Raw genomic sequence first — 20,836 nt, 5'->3', positions numbered from 1 at the left:
GCTGAGGAAGCCTCAGGCATGTGAGGGGTTCTCTGTCTTGGGCAAGTTAAGACAGAATTCTTGGTACTACTGCCGCCGGGTCGCAAACAGGAAATTCAAGCCCTGGGAAGGCTGCAGAGGCCTTTACTCCCATTATCGCCTATACAAAAGGTACAATTAACTTCCATTGCTCTGCTCACTTTTGCCTCTGCTGCTGCCCACCTCTGGTATATTCCTGCCACACCAGAAGGGAATCTGGCCCTCGCTGTGAATAAACCCACTGCCATGATAGATAACTGCAGGCAGTGTCCTGAATGCGTTACAGTGGTACCTCGGGTTAAGTACTTAATTCGTTCCGGAGGTCTGTTCTTAACCTGAAACTGTTCTTAACCTGAAGCACCACTTCAACTAATGGGGCCTCCCGCTGCCGGAGCACGATTTCTGTTCTCAACCTGAAGCAAAGTTCTTAACCTGAAGCACTATTTCTGGGTTAGCGGAGTCTGTAACCTGAAGCGTATGTAACCTGAAGCATATGTAACCCGAGGTACCACTGTATTGGAAACTGCAGAACTCTTGCACTCGGGTCCCACTTGTGGGCTTCCCTTTGAGGCCTCTGGTTGGCCACTGTGAGAACAGGATGCTGGACTAGATGGGCCATTCTGAGTGATCCAGCAATGCTCTTCTGATATTCTTACTGGCACCTACTTTTGTTTTAGCAACCTTCAATCCTCTCAGCTTTCCTAGAACTAAATCTTGCACTTAATCCTCAAAGCTCCCATTGCCCTACAAGGTTGGTTAAGTGTGAGAGAAGGGAGAAAGTATGCAAAAGCTCATATTTCATTTTACTGTACTATAGTCTGAATTCTGTGGAATACTGTATTTTATTGTATAAGAAATAAAATCAATAAAAATACAAAATAAAATTCCTAAGGCAGCTAGCACAGCACATTACAATTGCTACAAGAGGCGCAACGGTAACATTAGGTGGTCCACAGAGACCCTTAGCAATTTTCAAGTGGTTCGTGGAGGAAAGAAGTTTAGAAATCCCTGCTCCAGATGATGGAGGCCCCTGGAAAGGAAAGGGGCCTCAGGGTCCCAGAATGTGGTTTAGTACAAAGCCCAAACATGTAGGTTGCCAAACTTGTGACAATCCATGAGGGATTCGGGTTACTATGTCACCAGTCATAGCCAACTCCCCCTTCATTCTGAAACTTTCAAATCCTCACTCCAGAGACCAGTACAGTTATGAGTAGGAAACACGTGGGTTATGCTGGGTAAGAAAGCGGGGGCGGGAGATGGCGCAACCTCCTGGCTCTGCATGGCTTCCTGTTCCTCCAGCACCGGCCCCATGCTGCGTCTCTTGATTTCCTGAAGATCTCACTCCCCCCCCCTCCATCGCTACAGCCTGTCTTCAGCAGGAAAGGTTCCCAATGTTCCTGAAAAGCCACTGTGCATTTTATGCCTTTCACAACCAGAACAGACATTAGTCTACGGGCATTTCTATAATCTAAATAGTTTAATCCCAGATGAGGACTGAGATGGGAGATTAGCAGAGAGCTGTAGGGCCTGTCAGAGAAGGGATTTGCCTTAGAAGACTGTCTGGGCTAAGAGCGGAAAGGCAGTGCCGTTTCCACCATCCTCTTGCATGAGATAACTGAATTTTTTTAGGGCCCACAACAACATGGCAGGGATGAAAATGGTAAAAGTGAGGACTTATTTCCATTGAAATGAAAAGTTAAATTGAGCCTCCAAGTGTTTTTCTAGTGTTGAAGCCGGAGTCGTTACACTGGGAGGACAAGTCTCTGAAAAGCACAGGTGTTTTTTAACGGACTGTGAACATACTGAGTCTATGAGAGCCTCCCTGATACTTTCTATCCTGTCCTCAGCAAGTACCAGTGGATAATTCAATGACAAAATGCTAATTCTCTTACTTTATCTGTGTGTCTTATGTAAGAAGTGAGTGATGTTCTCTTCCCTGCATCTGCAAAATTTAGAAGGGCCATTCCAGGTTTTCCTGCCTACCAGTTCCCGAAGGGAGAAAGGAGGGGGAGGGGCATAACCTATGTAGGTCCAGGCTATCCACTCTTAACACAAGGCAATAAAGTGAAACCCTTCGTCCCTGTAAGGAGCAACACACATGCACCAAGGGCTCCCAAAACAAGCTCCCTCACACGCAAAAGGAAAAAAAGAGAGGAGAGGAAGGTGTGAAGAAAACAGCATTTATTTATTTTGTTGCTATAAGAACCAGTAAGAGGTTGACTTAAAAAAACCTGACTTTTTTTTCCTCTCCAAACCATGTACAAAAAATGGGCTTGTCAAAGGCTTGAGGGGAGGGGCAAGGGTAGCCATGTTTACAGACAGCTGGGGCTGCCCCTCTTTTCCCAGATACATGGGTATTTGGGACCAGAGGGCAACTTTAAAAAAAAAGGGGGGGAGACATAGAGACAAAAAAAGAAGAAGGAAAAACAGCTGCAGGGGTGGAATGGAAGTCACTCTGAAAGGGGTTCTGTATTTCCCCAAGTCCATGCCATCCCTACAGTCTTCTCCACCCGGACCCCCAAACACACACACACAGAAGAGGGCACAACTTGCATTTACAGTGCTGCCATGGGGAGGGGAGGGAAGTGGCCAGCTTTGTGCGCAAGTCTGAATTGTTAGGGGAGGGTAAAAAAAGGAAGGGAAAACGTGGAAATTAAAAAATACATATATATATAAAAAGGGGGGAAATGAAGGATGTCCAGTATCCAACTTTGCGGGGGGGGGGGGGGAGGGAAAGAGATGCCCCCCTCCCGCCTGCCCAATCCCAGCAAACGCTTGGCAACTGGAGCTCTGAAGTTCTCTCTGCCAGACAGGCCTTGGAGGCGGGAAAGGGGTGTTGGTGTCGGGTGAGATGGCTACAAGGATCCTAGAGGGGGCGCCAGAGAAGTGACAGCACTCAGTCTTCCAGGATGATGGGTTCGCTGGTGCTGGCAGGATGGGCTGGGGGTACGGGTACCAGAGGAGCCGCCACCGGCCGGAGGGGCAGCACCGACTTCACCTTGAGCGGCAGGTTGGGCCGGCGGGCAGCACGGCGCATCTCCAAGTGGCTCAGGGCCTTGCGGAGCGCCCTGGGGGAAGGAAAGCAGAAGGGGCGCAGGGCGTCAGGGGCACAAACACTGCAGAGCCTAACCAAAGAGGACAGGCCATATGTGGTGCATGCAGCGCCTCAGAAGATGATGGAAGACGCAGTGAGCAGCCTGGCAGGGCAGCGCCAGAATCAACCCCTACACCTGGCCGGCTCAGTTTTTGTGGGGCCCATAAACAATATTTTATTTCAACCCCTCCCAGCACCTATTGCGGCTTGTATTTTTTAAACTCCCTTTCCCTCCAACTGCAGCTCTGGCCTGAGATTGGGATTGTCTCTAAACAGCATCGGACAGGGTTTATAAAACCTTGTTGCCAGTGCCAAAGCTACACAACTTGTAGCATCTGCCATTTCTGAAAACAAAACCTTAAAAAAAAAAGGGAAAGATTGTGCCTTGGGCACAAACAATTATGAGGCATAGGTGGTTGCTTCTGCGACAGAAGCTGTGTATGATGGCTAGGAGGGACATACTTCCACATGCCTGGGTTTCTGAACTTCTTTGCATCCATTTTAAAATGTAGAAGGGCCATTTTCTAGACGTTGTTGGTGCAATGGGGAACAGCAGAAGCACACACTGGGGCCTCGTGCATATTTCCTTCTGAGCTTTTGGCACCTGACACTCTTATCTAAAATCTCCAGAATTTAATGAAAACCCCAAAATATGTAACAAACAAATCAAGTAAAATCTACATTTCTTTGCACATTAATCACACCCTGTTTGTGGCAGAAAGGTGGAGGAGAGAGAGAATCCACTATTGTGCAACAACCTGACTAAAATTTCCCAGGTGAATTACAGGCTGGGTTGCTACCTCTTGCCCTAGGGCCCTTGACCGTCTGGAAGAGTGGAGCATCTCTCTGCGCCCAGAGTTCTTGCAGAAAAGAGGGGTGGTTAAGTGGGTAAATGTCCCAAGGACATTATGCAGCACACAGCAATAGCTGTCAGGACTTGCGGGGAGGGAAGGGAATTCCATTTTTTATTTGTTTGCTTCTGATAAGAAAACTGGCACAAAACTCCATATCTGAGGCAGGAGCCCTGAACAGAAGAGGCCAGTACCAACCCTGTGCCAGAGAAGGGATAAGCTAAACACCCTGCCCACTGCGCCACCCTTTCCATCGCCTTCCTGCTCACCCCAACTGCATTTTTTTGGTTTTAAATCCCTTCCCCAGTACCTGGTGTCCTTGGTAGCCACAAAAACGACTGGGTTGGGGGCGTCGGCCGGGTTCAGCTTCTGACGCTTGATGGCAGGCTGAGTGCTCGACCTCATTCCGGAAGTCATGGGCCGCCCGTTGGCTGAGAAGGGGAGCCCGCCCCCTGCCACCTGCACCCAGTCGCACATAGAGCTATCAGCGAGAGGAAACCCCAAAGGCAGTGTCCACCTCTTGCTGGCTCCCGCCCTCCCCCTCAATCCTGAGTCAGTCTCACCCTGCCCCAAAATGGGAGGGGGAGTCTTATGCTGCCTGGCTGGGGGAAACTGGCTACCCATCCTCCCCACCAACTGCAGAGAGGAACTTACAGAGAGAGAGAGAGAGAGAGAGAGAGAGAGAGAGAGAGAGAGAGAGAGAGGCCCAGAAAGAACAAAGACCCCCCAGAAACAATATATTCCTACTCTCCCAAAGAGAAAAAGTAAAAGGAGTTATGGGAAATTTAAGTAGCATCAGCCACAGTGAACAATAACCATTTTGCAGTTTGTTTTTTTAAAAATATTATTTACCTTTTCTGCCCCTTTTAGGGTTTCAAATGTGAGGGTCTCCCCCTCCCACAAGCACACAAAATAAACTTTCAGAACTGTAAGGTGGTACCCACCCAAGCTCCACTTAGAGAAGGCTCACTGATTTCAATGGAACCAATTTGGTTGTGTTCATTCATTTAAACAGGTGCACTCTGAGTGGGGTTAACATCGGATACAATCCTTTGACACTCTCTACTATTACACCCCTTCTCCCTGCCCAAGGTCTCCATAACATCACACTCAATCACACCCAAATGCTACCGCCGCCCTTCGATGCCCACCTTCCAGAGCCCAGCGGCACTCACACTCTCGTACGCCCGCTTGCCCACGATGCCAGCCAAGCCTCGGTTTGGGGTCAGCTGGTTTCTGTTGATGGGCGTCTTGGTGCCTCGAGGGGTTTTTGGTTTCAGGGGAGCCTGTGCAGCTGGAAGAACAAGAGCATTGTCTTAGGTGGGCAACCGCTGAAGAGAAACACAGGCTTTCCCCTAGTAGTCTTGCTTCCCATTTTTTGGAGATATGTTTTCTTATAAACATCTGATGTTTTGGGAAGGAGAAACTAGCTTGTTTGGGCCAAAGCTTCCTCTCTCTCCTATTCCAAGACACCAGACTGACATCATAAGAACCTAGGAGCCTGGTTGCTGGATCAGGCCAATGGCCCATTTAGGCCAGCATCCTGCTTTCACAGTGGGCAACCAGATGCCAATAAGGAAGCCCACAAGCAGAAGCTGAGTGTAATAGCAACTCTCCCCACTTGCAATTCCCAGCAACTGATATTGAAGGACACAGTCTTCAAATGGGTTGTGGACTGGTCGGTGGGGGTGTACACAATTCCTTCTTATGTCCCATGATTTGGAATTCACAGCAAGTCAGGATTGTCTGCAAATCATGGTTTGGAGGAAATCCCAGTTAATCCCAGTCATATTTTTGCTTGATTTGAACATCACAGCAAAACCATAGAAGGGAGAGGGGAATTCATACATGAGAAAGGAGTGCACAAACCTGTGGCAATAATTGTGATTTGGAGATCAGGCCAACGTCAAGAGATGTGAGACATAAGCCCAACCCCAGTCTCCTTACCTAGCTCCTTGACAATGGTAGCCAGTGGAAGCCGCACCAGAGGGTGAATTTTGAGGGGTGTCTTTGCGGCCTTGGGAAGCCGGATAGAGCCTGGAGGGGAGAGCAAACAACAGGAATGAGATCCGCCAGCTCCTCCGTTGTCCCAAGCAGCCCTTCTCCACCACACACAAAACATACACTCTGCCTTGATGGCATTGGCGTTGATGGGTGCGTATGGACGACGGGCAGCCCGGCGTGGCTGCAGGATGTCCCGGCACATGCGGCGTGCAATGCGGGTCAGCTTGGTGGTCTGCAGCAGGAAGGTCTGCCGGTTCTTGGCTAGAAGCTTGGCCCGGTTGGCGCTGGTCGTGTAGGGAGAGAGGCTCTGGGCTTCTGGCCGAGACATGTGGCCCCGGGAGTGTGGCTCCTGGAAAACGGGAGAAGGGGGCAATATGGTGAGATCCCCGCTCACCTTGCAAAGTGAATGCCCCCCCAAAAGTAAAGGGAATAGGAAAGAACCAGCATGTGGCAAGATGCCCGCTATGTCAATGACAACATTACAAAAAGAGGCCAGCACTGTACCACCTGCCAATGTGGTATCAAAATCTAAAAAGCTAACCATTTGTTCCTGGGCAAAGCTGCTTTCATGGAGAGATAAGAACGATGTGGCCAGGAAATCCTCTGAGCAAAGTCCCCTTCACTGTTAAATCTGCTGCTGCTAGTGGCCATTACCGGTAGAACCCAGAAGAATATAGCAATTTTAGAGGCTTCGGTGAAGACAGCAAGTGTTATACTTCAGGTTCAAATCAGGGACTAGCGATACTAGAGCAGGCTTTACCGTGACACTGCGGGCTGCTCCCTCGAGCTGTGTCGGGGTCTTCAGGCCCCCGTATTTCTTCCAGTAGATCCAACAGGAGGCACACAGGCGGCACTGCATGTTGGGGGGACCCCAAGCATACCACTGTGCTGACTGGGTGGCTGTGGGGCAAAAGGGAGGCAGAGCGGTCATGGACTCAGACAGGTGAAACCCTAGATCAGGGGTCTGCAACCCGCGGCTCCGGAGCTGCATGTGGCTCTTTTACACCTTTGCCGCGGCTCCGGAGCGGATACTAGCGAGGGGAGGAGGCGCATTGTGCGCCCCGACACTCCCCACTGTGGCGGGCGCTGTACTGGCTGTGACGTCGCATGGGGGCAGTGCGTGCGATAGTCACGCACCGTCCCGTCACCTTCCCACCCGCCTGCTCGCTACATTGTAAGGGACATGTACGCTGGTCACTGCATTGAAGGGGGCATGTATGCTGGTCACTGTTTTGAAGGGGAGTGAAGAACACACACACAAAAAAAGGTAACTTGTTAATTTAATGTTTATTTCTATGAGGAGGAGTAATTCTGAGGTGTCAAACAAAGAAATAATAAAAAAGTGACAAAAAAGTTATTTTTATAATGACGAGTTTTGCGGCTCGCAGTTTTTTTTCCTTCGGAAACGGGTCCAAGTGGCTCTTTTTGTCTTAATGGTTGCAGACCCCTGCCCTAGATCCTCTCTCTCTCCCCCCACCCCAGGTTCGGAGGCAAATAACTCAGGTGGGTGAGCCAACACAGAGCCCACCCACACTGGGTGAAACACTGCAACACTGTTGTCAGAGTTACCACTGATGAACAGAAACCAATTTGCACTGTGCTTGTGCCATTTCCCTGTCCTCAGATATACAATGTCCCCCCCCCCCCCGCCCCGCAGGTACTCACTGTGACAGCTCTCGCAGGTCAGCCCCTTCTGGAAGCCAGCCCCGTTCATGCCAGGCTTGGAGCCCACAGAGATGATTTGGTTTGGATTGGGTTTTGTGCTGGGTGGTGTGGAAGGGATGGGGGAAGAAGACAAATGCTGTTAAAGAGGCCAGGCTGAACTCTGGACGCATCTGTCCCTGCTGGTCCCTGAGGTGGGTGGGGAATACTCACTAGGTGGGGATGTACACCTGCTTCAGCTTGCTGTCAGCTTCTGCTGCTTTCAACCTTTTCTGTAAGGAAAAGAAGAAAGTGGGAAGGTCAAGACGTGCTGCCTTTCGCGGGGTCTCTGCCCGAGTCCCACGTTATCAAGGCCACTTGGTTGGGGGGTGGTCCACAGGCAGGTGCAGCCTCTGGGCAAGGAACAGGACTCTCCCACCCTGGCCACGGTCCCTTCCCCCCTCGCTGCCAAACCCCAAAAGCTCTGCAGAAATCAGTTCACCCACTTGCTGGATGTATCGGTCCGTGGTTTTCCACATGTAGTAGAACTGCACAATGCTGGCAAGGGACTTCCACGGGAGCTGCAAGAAAGACAAGACTTCAAGGGAACGCACAGTTACTAGCCCAACCCACCAGTTTTTTTGGGGGGAGCAGGCATTTGACCCTGGGCAGCCCTCCAGTTGGGGGGGACGAATTACAGTTAGGGAAGCAGTTGGAATCTGGAAGAGAAGGAACCCTGCACACCAAGTTTTCAACCTTTCGGAGTCCACAGCTCCCTTGACCAACTACATTCTTTCTGCGGCTCCCCTTCAGCCTGCCTGTGGGCAGTGTAGCCCACTCCAAGGTGGAGTCGGGGCTTGGGAACTACATTTCCTGTGAGGTGCGCTTCGTAGGTATTGCTATCTTTGCTTCTGCCACGCATGGCCATTTCTATCAATCTTATACATGCAATCTAATCTATCTATTAAAAGGAGGCAGGAAAGGAGAAGGGACAGAGGCTGGCACTGTCCATGGCTTCCCAAACCATCATCCAAGGTGTCTCAGGGTGCCACGGCACATCAGTACACAATACCAGTTTTACAAGCATCCCAAAGACTGAGTTCTGGGGCAAATTAGAAACTGGGTCTGTCTGCTTATCAGGAGGAGAAATGATTATGTCCCTTTTCCAAGAGTGGGGGAGTAGACACCCTTCCCAGTTTGGGGGGAAACAGAAAGGGAGGGGGTAAAAAGTAGAGCCACAGGAGACTCTGACCATTATTTTCCACCCAACTCATAGCCCCAACTCACAAAATCCTGCCGGATGTCATTGAAATCTTTGCCATATTTCTCCAGGGCCTCCTCAAAGAGCATGGCTTCGGAAGCCGACCACTCCTCCATCTCGTCCCTGCACAGCACAGGACCTCCTTGGGGCACCAGTGTTGACATAGCCTTGGCCAGGTCGTAGCCATTTCGCTGCAATGTATCCATTGCATGGAACTGCCAAGACAGAAGGGGACAGAAGAGATAGAGAACAGGAGGCAGTTGTGTGACTTGGGATTGTGCAGTCTGCTGAATGTAGCACTGGATTCAGAACTTAAGTTTCCTCAGAATCTCAGACCCCCCACATCAGCTAAGGAAACTTAGCTGTAATAGTTGGACGCAAAGTTTGAATTGAGAAACCATGATTTGCAATCGGCTAGCAAACCAGACCATGGTTTGTTAAGCAGATTGTGCTATAGTTTGGTGCCATGTCTGAATCAACAAATCTGAATTGTAGCCACTGCTCTGCCTCTGGAGGCCTCTGCAGACTGCTGAGCAGATTGGGGCCGGGGCCAGGGAGCAGGCAAGCAGCCTCACAACCATGGCTCGCTCCTTCTAAGTAAGGAAGCTCAAAGACCAGTTGGTTGTAGTGGTAAACTATGGTCAACATATGCTTTTGTGTGGTGTTTGAATTGAGTTCCTAGTCCTTATGGTTGCAAACACAAGCTTGAAAACAATGCTAGAGGGGTGTTTGAATATGGATCCAAATGTCAGTAGAAGACTTCCTTGTCTCTCACCTGTCTTAACTGAATAAATTATATCAAGCTGTTTTGTTTTTTGTTTAAACAGACAGTTTTGTGAAAATAAGTGAATTGGCATGGTTTTAATTAGCATTTTGCAAATCTCGGAGTTGTATCCAACAGAGCTACTGTAATTGATGGATCCAAGTTAGTAATGCCTAGTAACTTCCATGGATTGGAGTAGAACTGACAATGGATTCAACCCTTGGCTCTTCCCGACCTAGGGCTTGGGTGCAGTTTTTTTACCTATACATAATATACAGCACTGCCCCACCCATCATGCCCCACCCACAGCTATTGCCCTTCTCTCCCTCCTCGCCCCCTCACCAGCGTGATGTCACGGGAGGCGGCAGCCGCGCTCATGTGAAGGCTAGGCTGCCGGATGGAACTGCTGCAGTCAAGGGCGCGAGCGAAGGTGCCAACAGCCCTGGCATTGAAGGAAGAAAAGGGAGGGTTAATGACCCGCAGGAGCTGGAGCTAGACTGGCAAGAGGAGCCACAACACCCCCCAGCCGGATCTCACCGAGCCACCACAAGGAACTGGTCAATCTGCCGGTCAGTAAGAGGGTTGTCAGGGTCCCACACCTTCATTTCCATCTTCTGCTGGTTTCGATTGTCTGATTCTCCTGAGGGAGTATGAGAGAGGGGTTGTCAATGATCCCACCAACCGAGGGAAGTACTTTTCTTTCTTTCTTTTTGCTCAGTGATCAAGGGTGTGTGTGTGTGTGTGTGTGTGTGTGTGTGTGTGTGTGTGTGTGTGTGTGTTTCCTTGCTCACCTTCTGCCAACCGCTCTGGGATCTCTGCCTGATACTTGCAGCCAACCCGGATTTCACCCTGGTCAGCTAGAAGAGTCTTCTGAACTGGGTCGAAGACCAGCGAATAGAAAAAACAATCCTGGGAGGAAAAAGGGACATGGCAAGTTAAAAGGAGGTACCCTTCAAACCCTCAGTCTCTTCAGTTCCTGGCGGTAGGAGGATGTCTTCACTCCTTCTGCAAAGCCTAAAGAGAACAGAAGTGGGGGGCTGCCTTCCCTACTATTCTGTTTGATGGAGTTGAGGGATGATACCCTCTTATCCTAAGTCCAGAACACTGGGACTCTACAAGCAGCCACATACATTCCTTTTTACGCAACCTGCCTCACCTCTTTATCCAGGTACTGGCTGAGGATGTCTGTCTCGTTGAGCAGCGTAACACTGCATTTCCCCCTGCAAAGAAAAACAGAACCTGCGTCTAGCCTAGCAGCTCTCTCAACTGTGTGTGTATGGTTATTTGATTTTTTTTATTAATAGTGTTATACAAATATAGTGATATATAACAATTGTCTCCAGCCTCTCCTCACCGTATGTGGGTAGCGGGCAGAGACTCAAACTGGCGTGAAAGGAAGAGTTCCCGGTGTTTTAGCTGGTGCCGCTGCTGTTCCGACACTGAAGGCTGTTTGGACTCTTCTTCAAATTCTCCTGTTTTGGGGTGAAAGAGGCAGAAGGTAACGGTGTTCACTTCCAGGAATTCCATCTCCCCCAGAAACTGCAAAATGTGGCTCCTTTGACTTAGCCGGCAATCATCCCCAAATCAATATGGAGACTACTCAAAAGGCTAAAATCAGGTTTTTCAAAATACATAAAAACCGGATTGCTGGATCAAATCAAGGGCCCATCCAACCCAACACTCTGCTTCCAATGGCAACCAGTTAGACATATATGGAAACTCACATGCAGTGCAGAAATGGAATGGCCCCTCTCCTGTTTCTCTCTAATGTCTGAGCGCCAGGGTGCCAATAGTTAAAACATAGTACTTGGAGAGTGTGGGTTTTAATACTTGCTTGTCACAAAGTTCACTGGGTGGCCTCTAGTTCCATCACACATTCACACTCAAAGCCTAAAATCACAGCACTGTTGTGAGTTTAAAATGGGGTTTGCCTCCCTGAACTCCCTGGAGGAAGGCTTGGATCCAATGGTGATAAATTAAATTCAAACAGGTATACTGCCTTTGAACATGGAGGTTCTATTCTTAGTATCATGCTTAGTTAATACACCTATCCTCCCTCTATGAGTCCACCAGGCTGTAGAACAGAGAGAGAAAAGAGAAGCACTTCTGCCAAGAGACCAGCTGCCTTTAGTTCTCCCACAAAGTCACCTAGCAAGGATGATGCCATCAGCCTACCCTACATTGTTTCCATCCCAGCTGGTTGTTTTAAGTACTACAGCTTTAAGAACTGGTGCCTGAGCTTTCTTTCCACCCCTTGTTAGTCCCCATCCCTTGTTCCTTGTGTCTCATATCTTGCAGATAGTTACCCTAGAGGCAGAGATTGTCTTACTGACAACTGAACATCATCACAGGGCAGCTCACAACATAAAAATACAAAATGAGAACATAAAATACATAATAAAACAAAACAAATTGTTTGTTCCGACAAACAATAATAAGCTATTCTAGGAACCTTTTCTGGTTGAAGAGCAAGGTAAAAAAAAAAAAAAAAAGTTTGTCTAATCCTCTTTTAAAAGCCACATTGGTTGTAGTCCACCACCACATCCTATGGCAGCGGCTTCCATCGTTTAATTAATTACACATTGTGTGAAAAGCCTTCTGTCTGTCCTGTATCGACTGCCTCTCATTTTCACTGGGTGTTCCTGAGTTCTAGTACTATGAGAAAGAGAGAAATACTTTCCCTCCTCCAACTGTAACACCTATAATGATCCCCGACCCAATCAATCCCCCCCCCCACAAAAACCAACTACTAAAGCACCTCAGATACTCCAACCTTTTGATCATTTCCCAGCATAGATCTAGCCATGTTTACTCAGGAGTCTATTGACTCCAATGCGGCTTACTCCCAAATTAAGAAGGATTAGGATAGCAACCCAAATTTTCCTTTTTTATTAAAAAAACCCCCAAAACAGTGCCCTACTCGCTGCTGTCAAAGGGTCGTCATTTCCGCTCCCCTCTCCAGCAACACAGCATGTGCCTGCATGTCAGTTTCTCTCTCTGTCTACCTACACACACACACACACACACACACACACACACACACACACACACACACACAGAGCCACCCTCCTGGAAGCAGCCAAGAAGCAGCGTCCACCAAGAGGCGCATTGTTCTCCCAACCCCCTTCTGCTTCTCAGAACTTGGCAGAGTCCCAGGGAGGGACTTGAAGGATGCTTACTCCATCCTCCCCTCCCGCCCCTGATTTTTGACTCAGGAAACCCTCTGCAAAGGAAAGGTGGGCCTGTGGATTAGAGGCAGCCTTGAACCAGCCCTCCTCCTCCTCTGGCCTGATTGGACAGACTCAAGGTCACAGCCCCTGCTCCAAGAGGCCAGGAAGCCCTAAGCAGTCATGCAAGCTCCTCCCACCCCATCCTACTTCTGTTAACCCTTCAGCAGCTGGCGACTGTGCCAGGATTCAGAGAAGGCTAGGCTTTACAAGGGCCAGAGGCAGATGTCACCTCCTGGCCTTCACCACCAGGATTCAGTTCCGCAAAGACCCTAAAGGCCCTTCTCCAACGGCAGAAAAGCATACAGTTTCCAAACCTACATGCACCTTTTTCTCCTATCTGACCCCTGCCAAAGTTTTTAAGAGAGTCAATGTATTATGTAAACAGCCAGCAACTAACTGCTGCTCTGTATTTTGGATCTGTGAGCAAGCAGGTGGAGAGAAATAAAGACACCCTCCCCCAAGTCAATCTGCTTAAGTCTCCACTTCTGCCAGGATAGAAAGAAACTTCCCAGGGCTCTCAGATACAACTGATCTGGGAAAGAGGGTAGGGCAGCCTTTCACACACTCCTCTCTTGTTTTCTCTTCCGAGGTGGATTCCCTCCTCCTCTTGCTCCAGCCTGAGGGCAACAGCTCCCTATCCACCTCTGTGCCTCTCCTCTCCCCCAGAACCTCCTCCAGCACAGCCGGTGTCACCAGAGAGGCTGCCAAAGGCCCATTCCCAGACACACGGCCCACGCACTACCCAGCCCAACAGGCCCGGTGCAACATCTCGCCCCCCCCAACCCAAATATACTGCGCAGCTACTGGCTCCAAAGAACACGCAAAGCACACCAGGGACCCCACTACTCACGGGCATTGCTGTCGGCTAGGCTGTTGAGGCTACTGGATATATCACGCCGTCGAAACAGGCAGACCACTTTGGCCTCCACATTGCCATTGGCCGTCTGGGGGTAGAAGCAGAGGGGCAACGTTGTTTATTAGTGGGCAGGCAACAGTGGCCTCAAGATCTTGTTCTTATTTATGTAAGGCATTTCTATACCACTTAATCATTAGCCAGTCTAAGTACATAAAAGTAAACACAGAGAATGAAATCTCATCATAAACCTGAACATTAACACTACCTTAAAAATGCCCATTGGAATAAGGAAGTATTTGCCATGCACCTGAAGGGTGCCTATGTAACCTCAAGCGGAAGAAAGCTCCAGAGGCCCGAGACCACAAAACCTATGGCTTCTGAGTCATGGGGACTACCGGGATCCTTTTCAAGTGCCTCACCACATCCAGCAGCTTCCTACTTCACCCCCCATGTTCCCCCAGCTCCCAAATATCCTGGCTTCCTTGGCTACAATAGGTCCAGCACCTCCAAGGCATGCAGCCCAGCACCCCCCTGCCCCATCTCTCTGCCTCCCGCAACCAGTCTTGTCTTTACCTTGTTGAGCTCCTCAATGCGGCGGACGAGGTAGGGGTTACTAGAGGAATTCTCAAAGTAGACATAATCTGTAAGAGTGGCAAAACAAAAGGCAATGAGGGAGTGGAAGCAGCAGCAGCAGCTAGAAAGCAGGAACATATTCTCAGGAGACACTGGCTCCTGAAACAACAATGTAAGTGGATGTTTTAATGTTTTCCCCTCCTAGGGTGCTCTGTGGTCTTCCAGATGTTGCTGGATTCCACCTTTCATCAGCATGGAATATGGTCAGGGATCGTAGGAACTGTAGTCTGGAGGGCCACAGGTTCCCCAACCCTGCTTTAAATGCTTCGTGGATGTTATTTAAGCCAAGGCAGGTACACTTCAGGACTGTGGCTGTGTACACACCATACCATTAAAGCACATTCTGAAAACTGCAATTTATTATGGATGCTGGGAATTGTAGCTCTGTAAGGGATAAACTACAGCTCACAGGATTATTATTTTTGGGGGAGGTATGTGCTTTGAAGGTGCATCAAAGGTAAATTGTGCAAGCAACCTGTGCTTTTTTTTATTTACACGAGACCTTCAAAGTCCACCAATTAGAAACAGGTGCAAAGCACTGCCAGTGGAGGAGGCATTGGTAATGCTCAGCCCTGGAAGTTGTAAGAAATGACCTCCTGCAAGTCCTTTCTCATGAAAATTTGCTCCTGGTTTCTCCCCAGGCTTTACTCATTTCAGAAGCCTATTTGAGGGAAGGTGGGGAGCTTTTTTCGTTGCTGGTTTTGTTAAATAATGTAACATCAAAGACCCTTGCTGAGCTACGCAAATCATCCAGAAATCGATCAGGAGGTCTCAAACACCTTCTGTCTGTCCCTGATTGGACCGATCCTGATAGCCCCTTTGTAAAATAGGCCAGAAGGACTATTATCCCTGTTATGTTGTACAGATAAGGGCCTGAGGCTGGGGAGATTGTTTAATACTACCTGGTAAGTTCATGGCCGAGCTGAGATTTGAACTTAAAGACTTCCCCATTTACAGCCCATGCTCTTGACACCTACAGGAGTTGTCATAGATACACCTCAATAATATATGAAAAGCCTGGCTGGATTACTTCAAAGGCCATTTGCGTAAAGTATCCCATTTCCCACAGCAGCCAACAAGAATGCTTCTAAGAAGTCTCTGAGCATGTCACAAAGGCAACCACCTTCCCTTGCATACTGCCTTTGAACATGGAGGTTCTGTTCATTCACCATAGCTAGTAGCCTTTGCTCAAGCACATACCTCTGGTTAAGTACTTAATTCGTTCCGGAGGTCCATTCTTAACCTGAAACTGTTCTTAACCTGAAGCACCACTTTAGCTAATGGGGCCTCCCGCTGCTGTCATGCCGCCGGAACACGATTTCTGTTCTCATCCTTAAGCAAAGTTCTTAACCCGAGGTACTATTTCTGGGTTAGCGGAGTCTGTAACCTGAAGTGCATGTAACCTGAAGCGTATGTAACCTGAGATACCACTGTACTGCGTATAGGAATACTATATCCATCAAACCCATCAAAGTGCCTTAGGAAAAATATGAAGATTTATCTAATCTAGGTCAGCCCATCCCATTTTATCCAGGACAAAGACTATTCAGTACTTCTCCCCTCTGGCCCAGCCTCAAGACTTGCCACCCTGCAGCTCAGCCCCACCCTCCACAGCACCCTCTGTCCATTCCACCAGAAGTCCCACACTCAGAGCTGTGAACCTCCCACTTCTCTGCAGTTATGCTGTGTGTACCCCCATGGAATTTGACAGCAAGATGAAGAGTTCAACATAAGCATCTTTCATTTCCCACTTTTTAAAGCAAGCAGAATTTGAACCTTTAAAAAGGTGAGCCTGAAAGCGCTGGGTGGGGGGAAAAGCCTACTGAAGCTGCAGAAACCAGAATTTTCTAATGGAGGTGTGGTGAAACTTTGGACTTCGTATGTGGCGGAACTACAGCTCCTATCATTTCTGGCCATTGGTCATGCATGCTGGGGCTCATAGGCATTGTAATACAGCAACATCAGGAGGACTAAAGGTTCCTCACATCTATTCTAATAGTTAGGGAAGGGATTGGGAACCTTTGGCTCTCCAATGATGTTGCTGGCCACTGAGAATTACAGTGGTACCTTGGAACTCGAATGGCTCCATTCTCAAATGTTTTGGCTCCTTGGAACTCGAATGTTTCAGAAGTCTAACAGTCTTCCGGAACGGATTACATCTGAGTTCCAAGGTACCACTGTATTGGATTTTGTAATCCAGCAGTTTTTGGAGGGACACTGGTTCACAAACCCTCATGAGGGAATGAGGCTTCAGTGCCCTGCTTCTCCCCATCATGAACAGAAGCACTACATGCAAATTTCCCTGATCTGCATATTTCTTACATGCTACAAAAGGCAGGCTGCCTCCACACAGAGTTATAGGGTGTTTGTTTTTTGTTAGGTGCAAATCATACCTATCAGTGGCTAAAGCCAGGGAAAGGCTAGAAACCTTTCTGTCTAAAGTGTTTCACAACTATATTTGAATCTTTATGACAATCACATAAAAGCAAGCCAATATCACCACTATGGGAATGCTGAAGGTGAAAGCCATCGTGCTGAAGGCCGGCCAGCCACACAATATAACTATATAGAGACTATCATCCCTGATCTCCAGAGTAGCCAAGCCCCAAGCCCCAACCCAGGTGTGGTTGCCAGTCATTTGTCTGAAATGTAAGAAAGGGTTTGGTTTTGCCTGTTGCGCTTCCACAAGGCCTATTTCCACCACTACCAATAAGTTCTTTGTTTTCCTACCAGTACTAGCCACTATATGCAATACAGTATATGAGTGACTCAGATTCAGCCCACATTAAACAGGAGGTGGTGGAGAAATTAAGAAGCGGGGGGTGGGGGTGGGGGGGGAGTCAGGCTTGGAGAGAGAGTCAGGTAACAATGGGAGGGCAAGCAAAGGGTGGATGGCAGCCAACCATTTGGCTGAAGTAGTTAAGTCTTCAGAGAAGGGGCCTAGAAGAGAGGGTAATTGTCACCAGGGAGAGGGAGGATATTCCAGGCCAAGGGAGCCGCAGGGTGGTTAAAGAGATAGATAAGAGTGGGAAGAGGTGACTAAGGGGTCCAACAGCTTGTGAACAGGAGAGTAGGAGGGAATGAGGGCAGCAGGTTTTAAATGCAAGAATGAGAAGCTTGAAGGTGAAAGGAAAAGAAAGGGAGACGGTTGAACATATGCCCATCCAGCCCCTTATTATCTAATCAAACTGCAAGTAGCATGTTTCTCTTTCTCTCTCTCTCTCTCTCTCTCTCTCTCTCTCTCTCTCGTGTGTGTACACACACACATGAGTGTGTATATGCCGTGCTATTTTTCTAGAAAAAGAGGTGCTGGAGCTGACTATGAACTTCTCCCCTTGTTCTCTTAGAATGGCAATGGCACCCACCTGAGACGTGCCAGAGTTGAGCTCCAATGAGCTCCAGCTGAAAAAAAGCCCTGTGTGTATGTGTCTTTCCTAGCCCCGCTACCAGAACTTTTTGAACCTGGGTCCTTCTGCAAGCAAGCTGTGCCCTCTATCATTGACCTATGGCTCTGTGACGCTGGGAATTCTGGAGGCACTGATCATGGCAAGGGGGTGGGGATACTGTATATTGGTAGAGTGTTCTAAATTGACCAAAGATGAAAAACACTGGATTGTTTCCAGCTAAGTTGTACTCAGAGCAAACCCAATGAAATAAATGAACCTTTGCTAGTCACTGCTATGAAATTAAATAGGTCTACTCTGAGCAGGAATAACATTGGCTACAACCCTAGTTCAGCACCACAAACTCCAAGGAGATGCCTCCCGGAAGTCTGTAAGCAAGGCACCATAGAAATGGCTCTCTCCAGTGCTTTCCCCCCATCATCTATATTGCTTCTGACTATGGAGGTTCCAGCACCTCACAGACTCTTAAAACCAACTCTCTAGCATCCTGTTCTTAACTCCGCACACAAACCACTCTGCTTGCCTCCCCTGCCCCCCCAGTCTGACAGGCCCAGACTTCTAACTACCCCCAGCTGAAATCCAACAAGACCCTTTGCTCAACTTCTAAGTTGTGCGGCCCCTACGTGTATTACGCCCTTCCCCATCTGTTTCTTCGCTCCCACTCTCTCCCAGAACCAACCACATCCTCCTCACACCTCCCTATACAACTAACCAGATCTTGACATTTCTACCAATACTTAACACACACACCCCAATTTCCCACCAGTCTGGTCTTGTTTCACCCACCCACCCCAATCTTTTGGACCTCACTTCTCTACCACCACATCTGAGACTGAAAACAGCTCACCCTCTTCTCACTTGCTGCAGCCAACTGTTTAGCAGGGGAGAGAGGAAATTATCATGTTTCCCACCATACTTTAATTTTAGTGTCCCCCTCGCAAATTCTTTCACCCAAATTTCAAACTCAAACAAGGGTTGGCCAGACTCTTAAACCGCCACCTCTCCTCAAGTTAAACCTTTTTCCAAAGGCTTTGAATTCTTAAGCCTGCCCCATCCACCACATAATTAGCAGAGTCCTCCAACCAACTCTTTCATGCCCCCAACTCCCCTGGCCCAGCCCCATATCTTATCCCCAGTACCCCAACCTATTATTTCACACTGCCCTCCAACATGCACACATCCATGTGCATTCACACAAACCTCTTGGTTTTCCAATCTTTGTGCTACTACTTCAAACTAGACCTCTTAACACCTTCCTCCCTATACTTCTTTAATATTCCCCAACCTTCATATTTCTATTTTTCGCCACCCTGCTCCACATGCACTTTAAGTCCCACCACTACCACTATGCCTGCTACTTCTTAATTTTACCACTTCCAGTATTAGCCCCCCCCTCCAAAAAAACCCTCCCTCCACTCAAACTATTTCCAAACGTTATCCCACTATTTGGAACAAACCCTCTTGGTGCCCCCAGTATCCCAAACTTGTTTAGACCCAAGCGCCTCCATGTATTCCTCACCAACCTCAAACCACCCCAAACTATTTTATTCAACAACTCCCCTCCCTGCCCCTTAGGAATACCCTATGCCCCACAGCACCCCAATTTAAAGTCAGCCCACCCCCCAACCTCCTTCACTAATCCCTTTTCACTTTACCAAAACCACCTCCCTTCAAGTCTCCATCCCACTGCTTGGAACTACTCCCCCATTCCTTTCACACACACCCAAACACCCCACATTTCTTTTGCATCCCCTTTATTTCTTCAAACCCTTTTACCCCAAAAACTAGGTAGTTCAGCCAGCCTCCTTGCGCCTCTCAGCAACCCCCCAGATCCACAACCCAGCCCCCACAACTAACTTTATAAACACACACACAAAACTCCACCATACTCCCCATGGTGGTTTTTTTTTTAAGCCCCCCCCCCTTTTCACATTATGGTACAAATAAACTTAGTCCCACTTCCTGGGTCCAGCCCCCCTCCCTTTAGCCCTCCTGCCCCCCCTCACCTCCTCGGTGAGACAAGGTCCCCTCCCCCAACTCCTCAATGCACCCCCGACACCCCCCTCCCCCACCAGCCCTCTCTCTATCTTTAACCCCTGGTGCTGAACCCCTTTAGCCCCCCTCACTTATTAATTTCCCCTTCGTTCCCTGCCTCTCCCCTCACATTCCCCCCTCCAGCCAGCAACCCCTCCTCCCCTCGTGTCTCGCCCCTCCCCCATTTTCCCCCCACAGGCAAAAAAAAAAGAAGCCCTCTCCCCCCCGCCCCCCTCTCCTTCCTTACCGCCCACCCGGTACATATTGGCCGCCATGACGCCTGTGGGGCGCTTCGACTCCTCCCGGCCCGGCCCGCCGCGGCCCCCTCAGGAACTCCGGGCCCGGCCGCTCTTCATCGCCTCCCGCCGCCGTTGTCGTCTCCCTCTCACGCAGCGAGCGCCGGCGCCGGCCAAGCCTCAAGTCCTTCGGGAACCTCCGGAAAGCCCCCTCGGGAATCTTCGGAAACCCTCGGCTTTTTCCGGTTCTCGCTCGTCGAAAGAACACGCCTTTCCTTACAGCATCTCGGGCTTTTACGGAAAAGAGGTCGGAAAGAGACGGGGATTTCCCCGGCCAGTTTCCCCCCTCCCCCAATACTACCAACGGATGAATGAGGGCGACGTCTGCTGACCATACCCGGAAATGGACGAGGGCCACTCGTGTTTTTCCGGATGCCTTCGGGTCGTTCCGTAAAACAAACCTTTTCCCCCTATAAGCGGGAGGGAGGACGGGTCTGGACTGCTTTTTAGTGGCAAGAGTTCAGAACGCTCCTTGGCGTCTTTACGTCACTTCGCAAATTAGGCGCAAGGCCGCGCCGCTCGGCTGTCTTCATTTTCGGTGTCAAGAGATTAACCCTTTCCTCAATGCTCCTGCTCCTCCTGGAATGTGCTGGCGCTTCTTGCTATGCAGAACGCAAGAAACCTCTTGGGTGGATGCCGAAGCGTTCTGACTAACTCGAAAGTGTGCCTACATCCACGTCAGTTTGTCCATTTTATTTATTGCCCATAGTATATGCAGTATAATAATTTCACAACCAACCGTGGGCTACAT

At 49.2% G+C, this 20,836-nt stretch overlaps 1 protein-coding gene across 4 annotated transcripts; it reads right to left on the bottom strand.

The window, feature by feature from the left end:
* Positions 1 to 2,182: 2,182 nt before the first annotated feature.
* MTA2 (metastasis associated 1 family member 2) lies at positions 2,183 to 20,521 on the bottom strand. Of its 4 annotated transcripts, none has more exons than XM_083591132.1 (18): positions 20,037 to 20,521; positions 14,292 to 14,359; positions 13,713 to 13,806; positions 10,987 to 11,104; positions 10,789 to 10,852; positions 10,424 to 10,541; positions 10,170 to 10,272; positions 9,975 to 10,074; positions 8,896 to 9,084; positions 8,115 to 8,189; positions 7,843 to 7,901; positions 7,633 to 7,730; positions 6,728 to 6,867; positions 6,088 to 6,316; positions 5,911 to 6,000; positions 5,115 to 5,257; positions 4,274 to 4,422; positions 2,183 to 3,086 (listed from the first exon to the last, which is right to left on the bottom strand). In XM_083591132.1, exons 1-18 carry the CDS (start codon positions 20,062 to 20,064, stop codon positions 2,915 to 2,917), a joined length of 2,037 nt encoding a protein of 678 aa, XP_083447258.1. In that variant the 5' UTR covers positions 20,065 to 20,521; the 3' UTR covers positions 2,183 to 2,914. The 4 variants fall into 4 exon arrangements, with proteins under 4 accessions (XP_083447258.1, XP_083447259.1, XP_083447257.1 ...); XM_083591133.1 differs by having other exon boundaries at positions 5,139 to 5,257; positions 20,037 to 20,436; XM_083591131.1 differs by having other exon boundaries at positions 5,139 to 5,257; positions 5,911 to 6,316; positions 20,037 to 20,244.
* Between the last annotated feature and the right edge of the window lie 315 nt (positions 20,522 to 20,836).

Source organism: Podarcis filfolensis (genome assembly GCF_964270895.1).
Source record: "Podarcis filfolensis genome assembly, chromosome: 16".
Classification (NCBI taxonomy): domain Eukaryota; kingdom Metazoa; phylum Chordata; class Lepidosauria; order Squamata; family Lacertidae; genus Podarcis; species Podarcis filfolensis.
The sequence above is the reverse complement of the archived record's forward strand: the minus strand, read 5'-3'. Positions and strand labels throughout refer to the sequence as shown.

What these genes read in the sequence shown, in the direction of transcription:
- MTA2 (XM_083591131.1), bottom strand. Translation starts at nt 20,064, where the DNA reads ATGGCGGCCAATATGTACCGGGTGGGCG. An exon ending in CCTAGCCGACAGCAATGCCC is followed by an intron (nt 11,105 to 13,712) that starts GTGAGTAGTGGG and finishes ACCCCAAAACAG; the next exon opens with GAGAATTTGAAGAAGAGTCC. An exon ending in CTGCCCGCTACCCACATACG is followed by an intron (nt 10,853 to 10,986) that starts GTGAGGAGAGGC and finishes TTTTCTTTGCAG; the next exon opens with GGGGAAATGCAGTGTTACGC.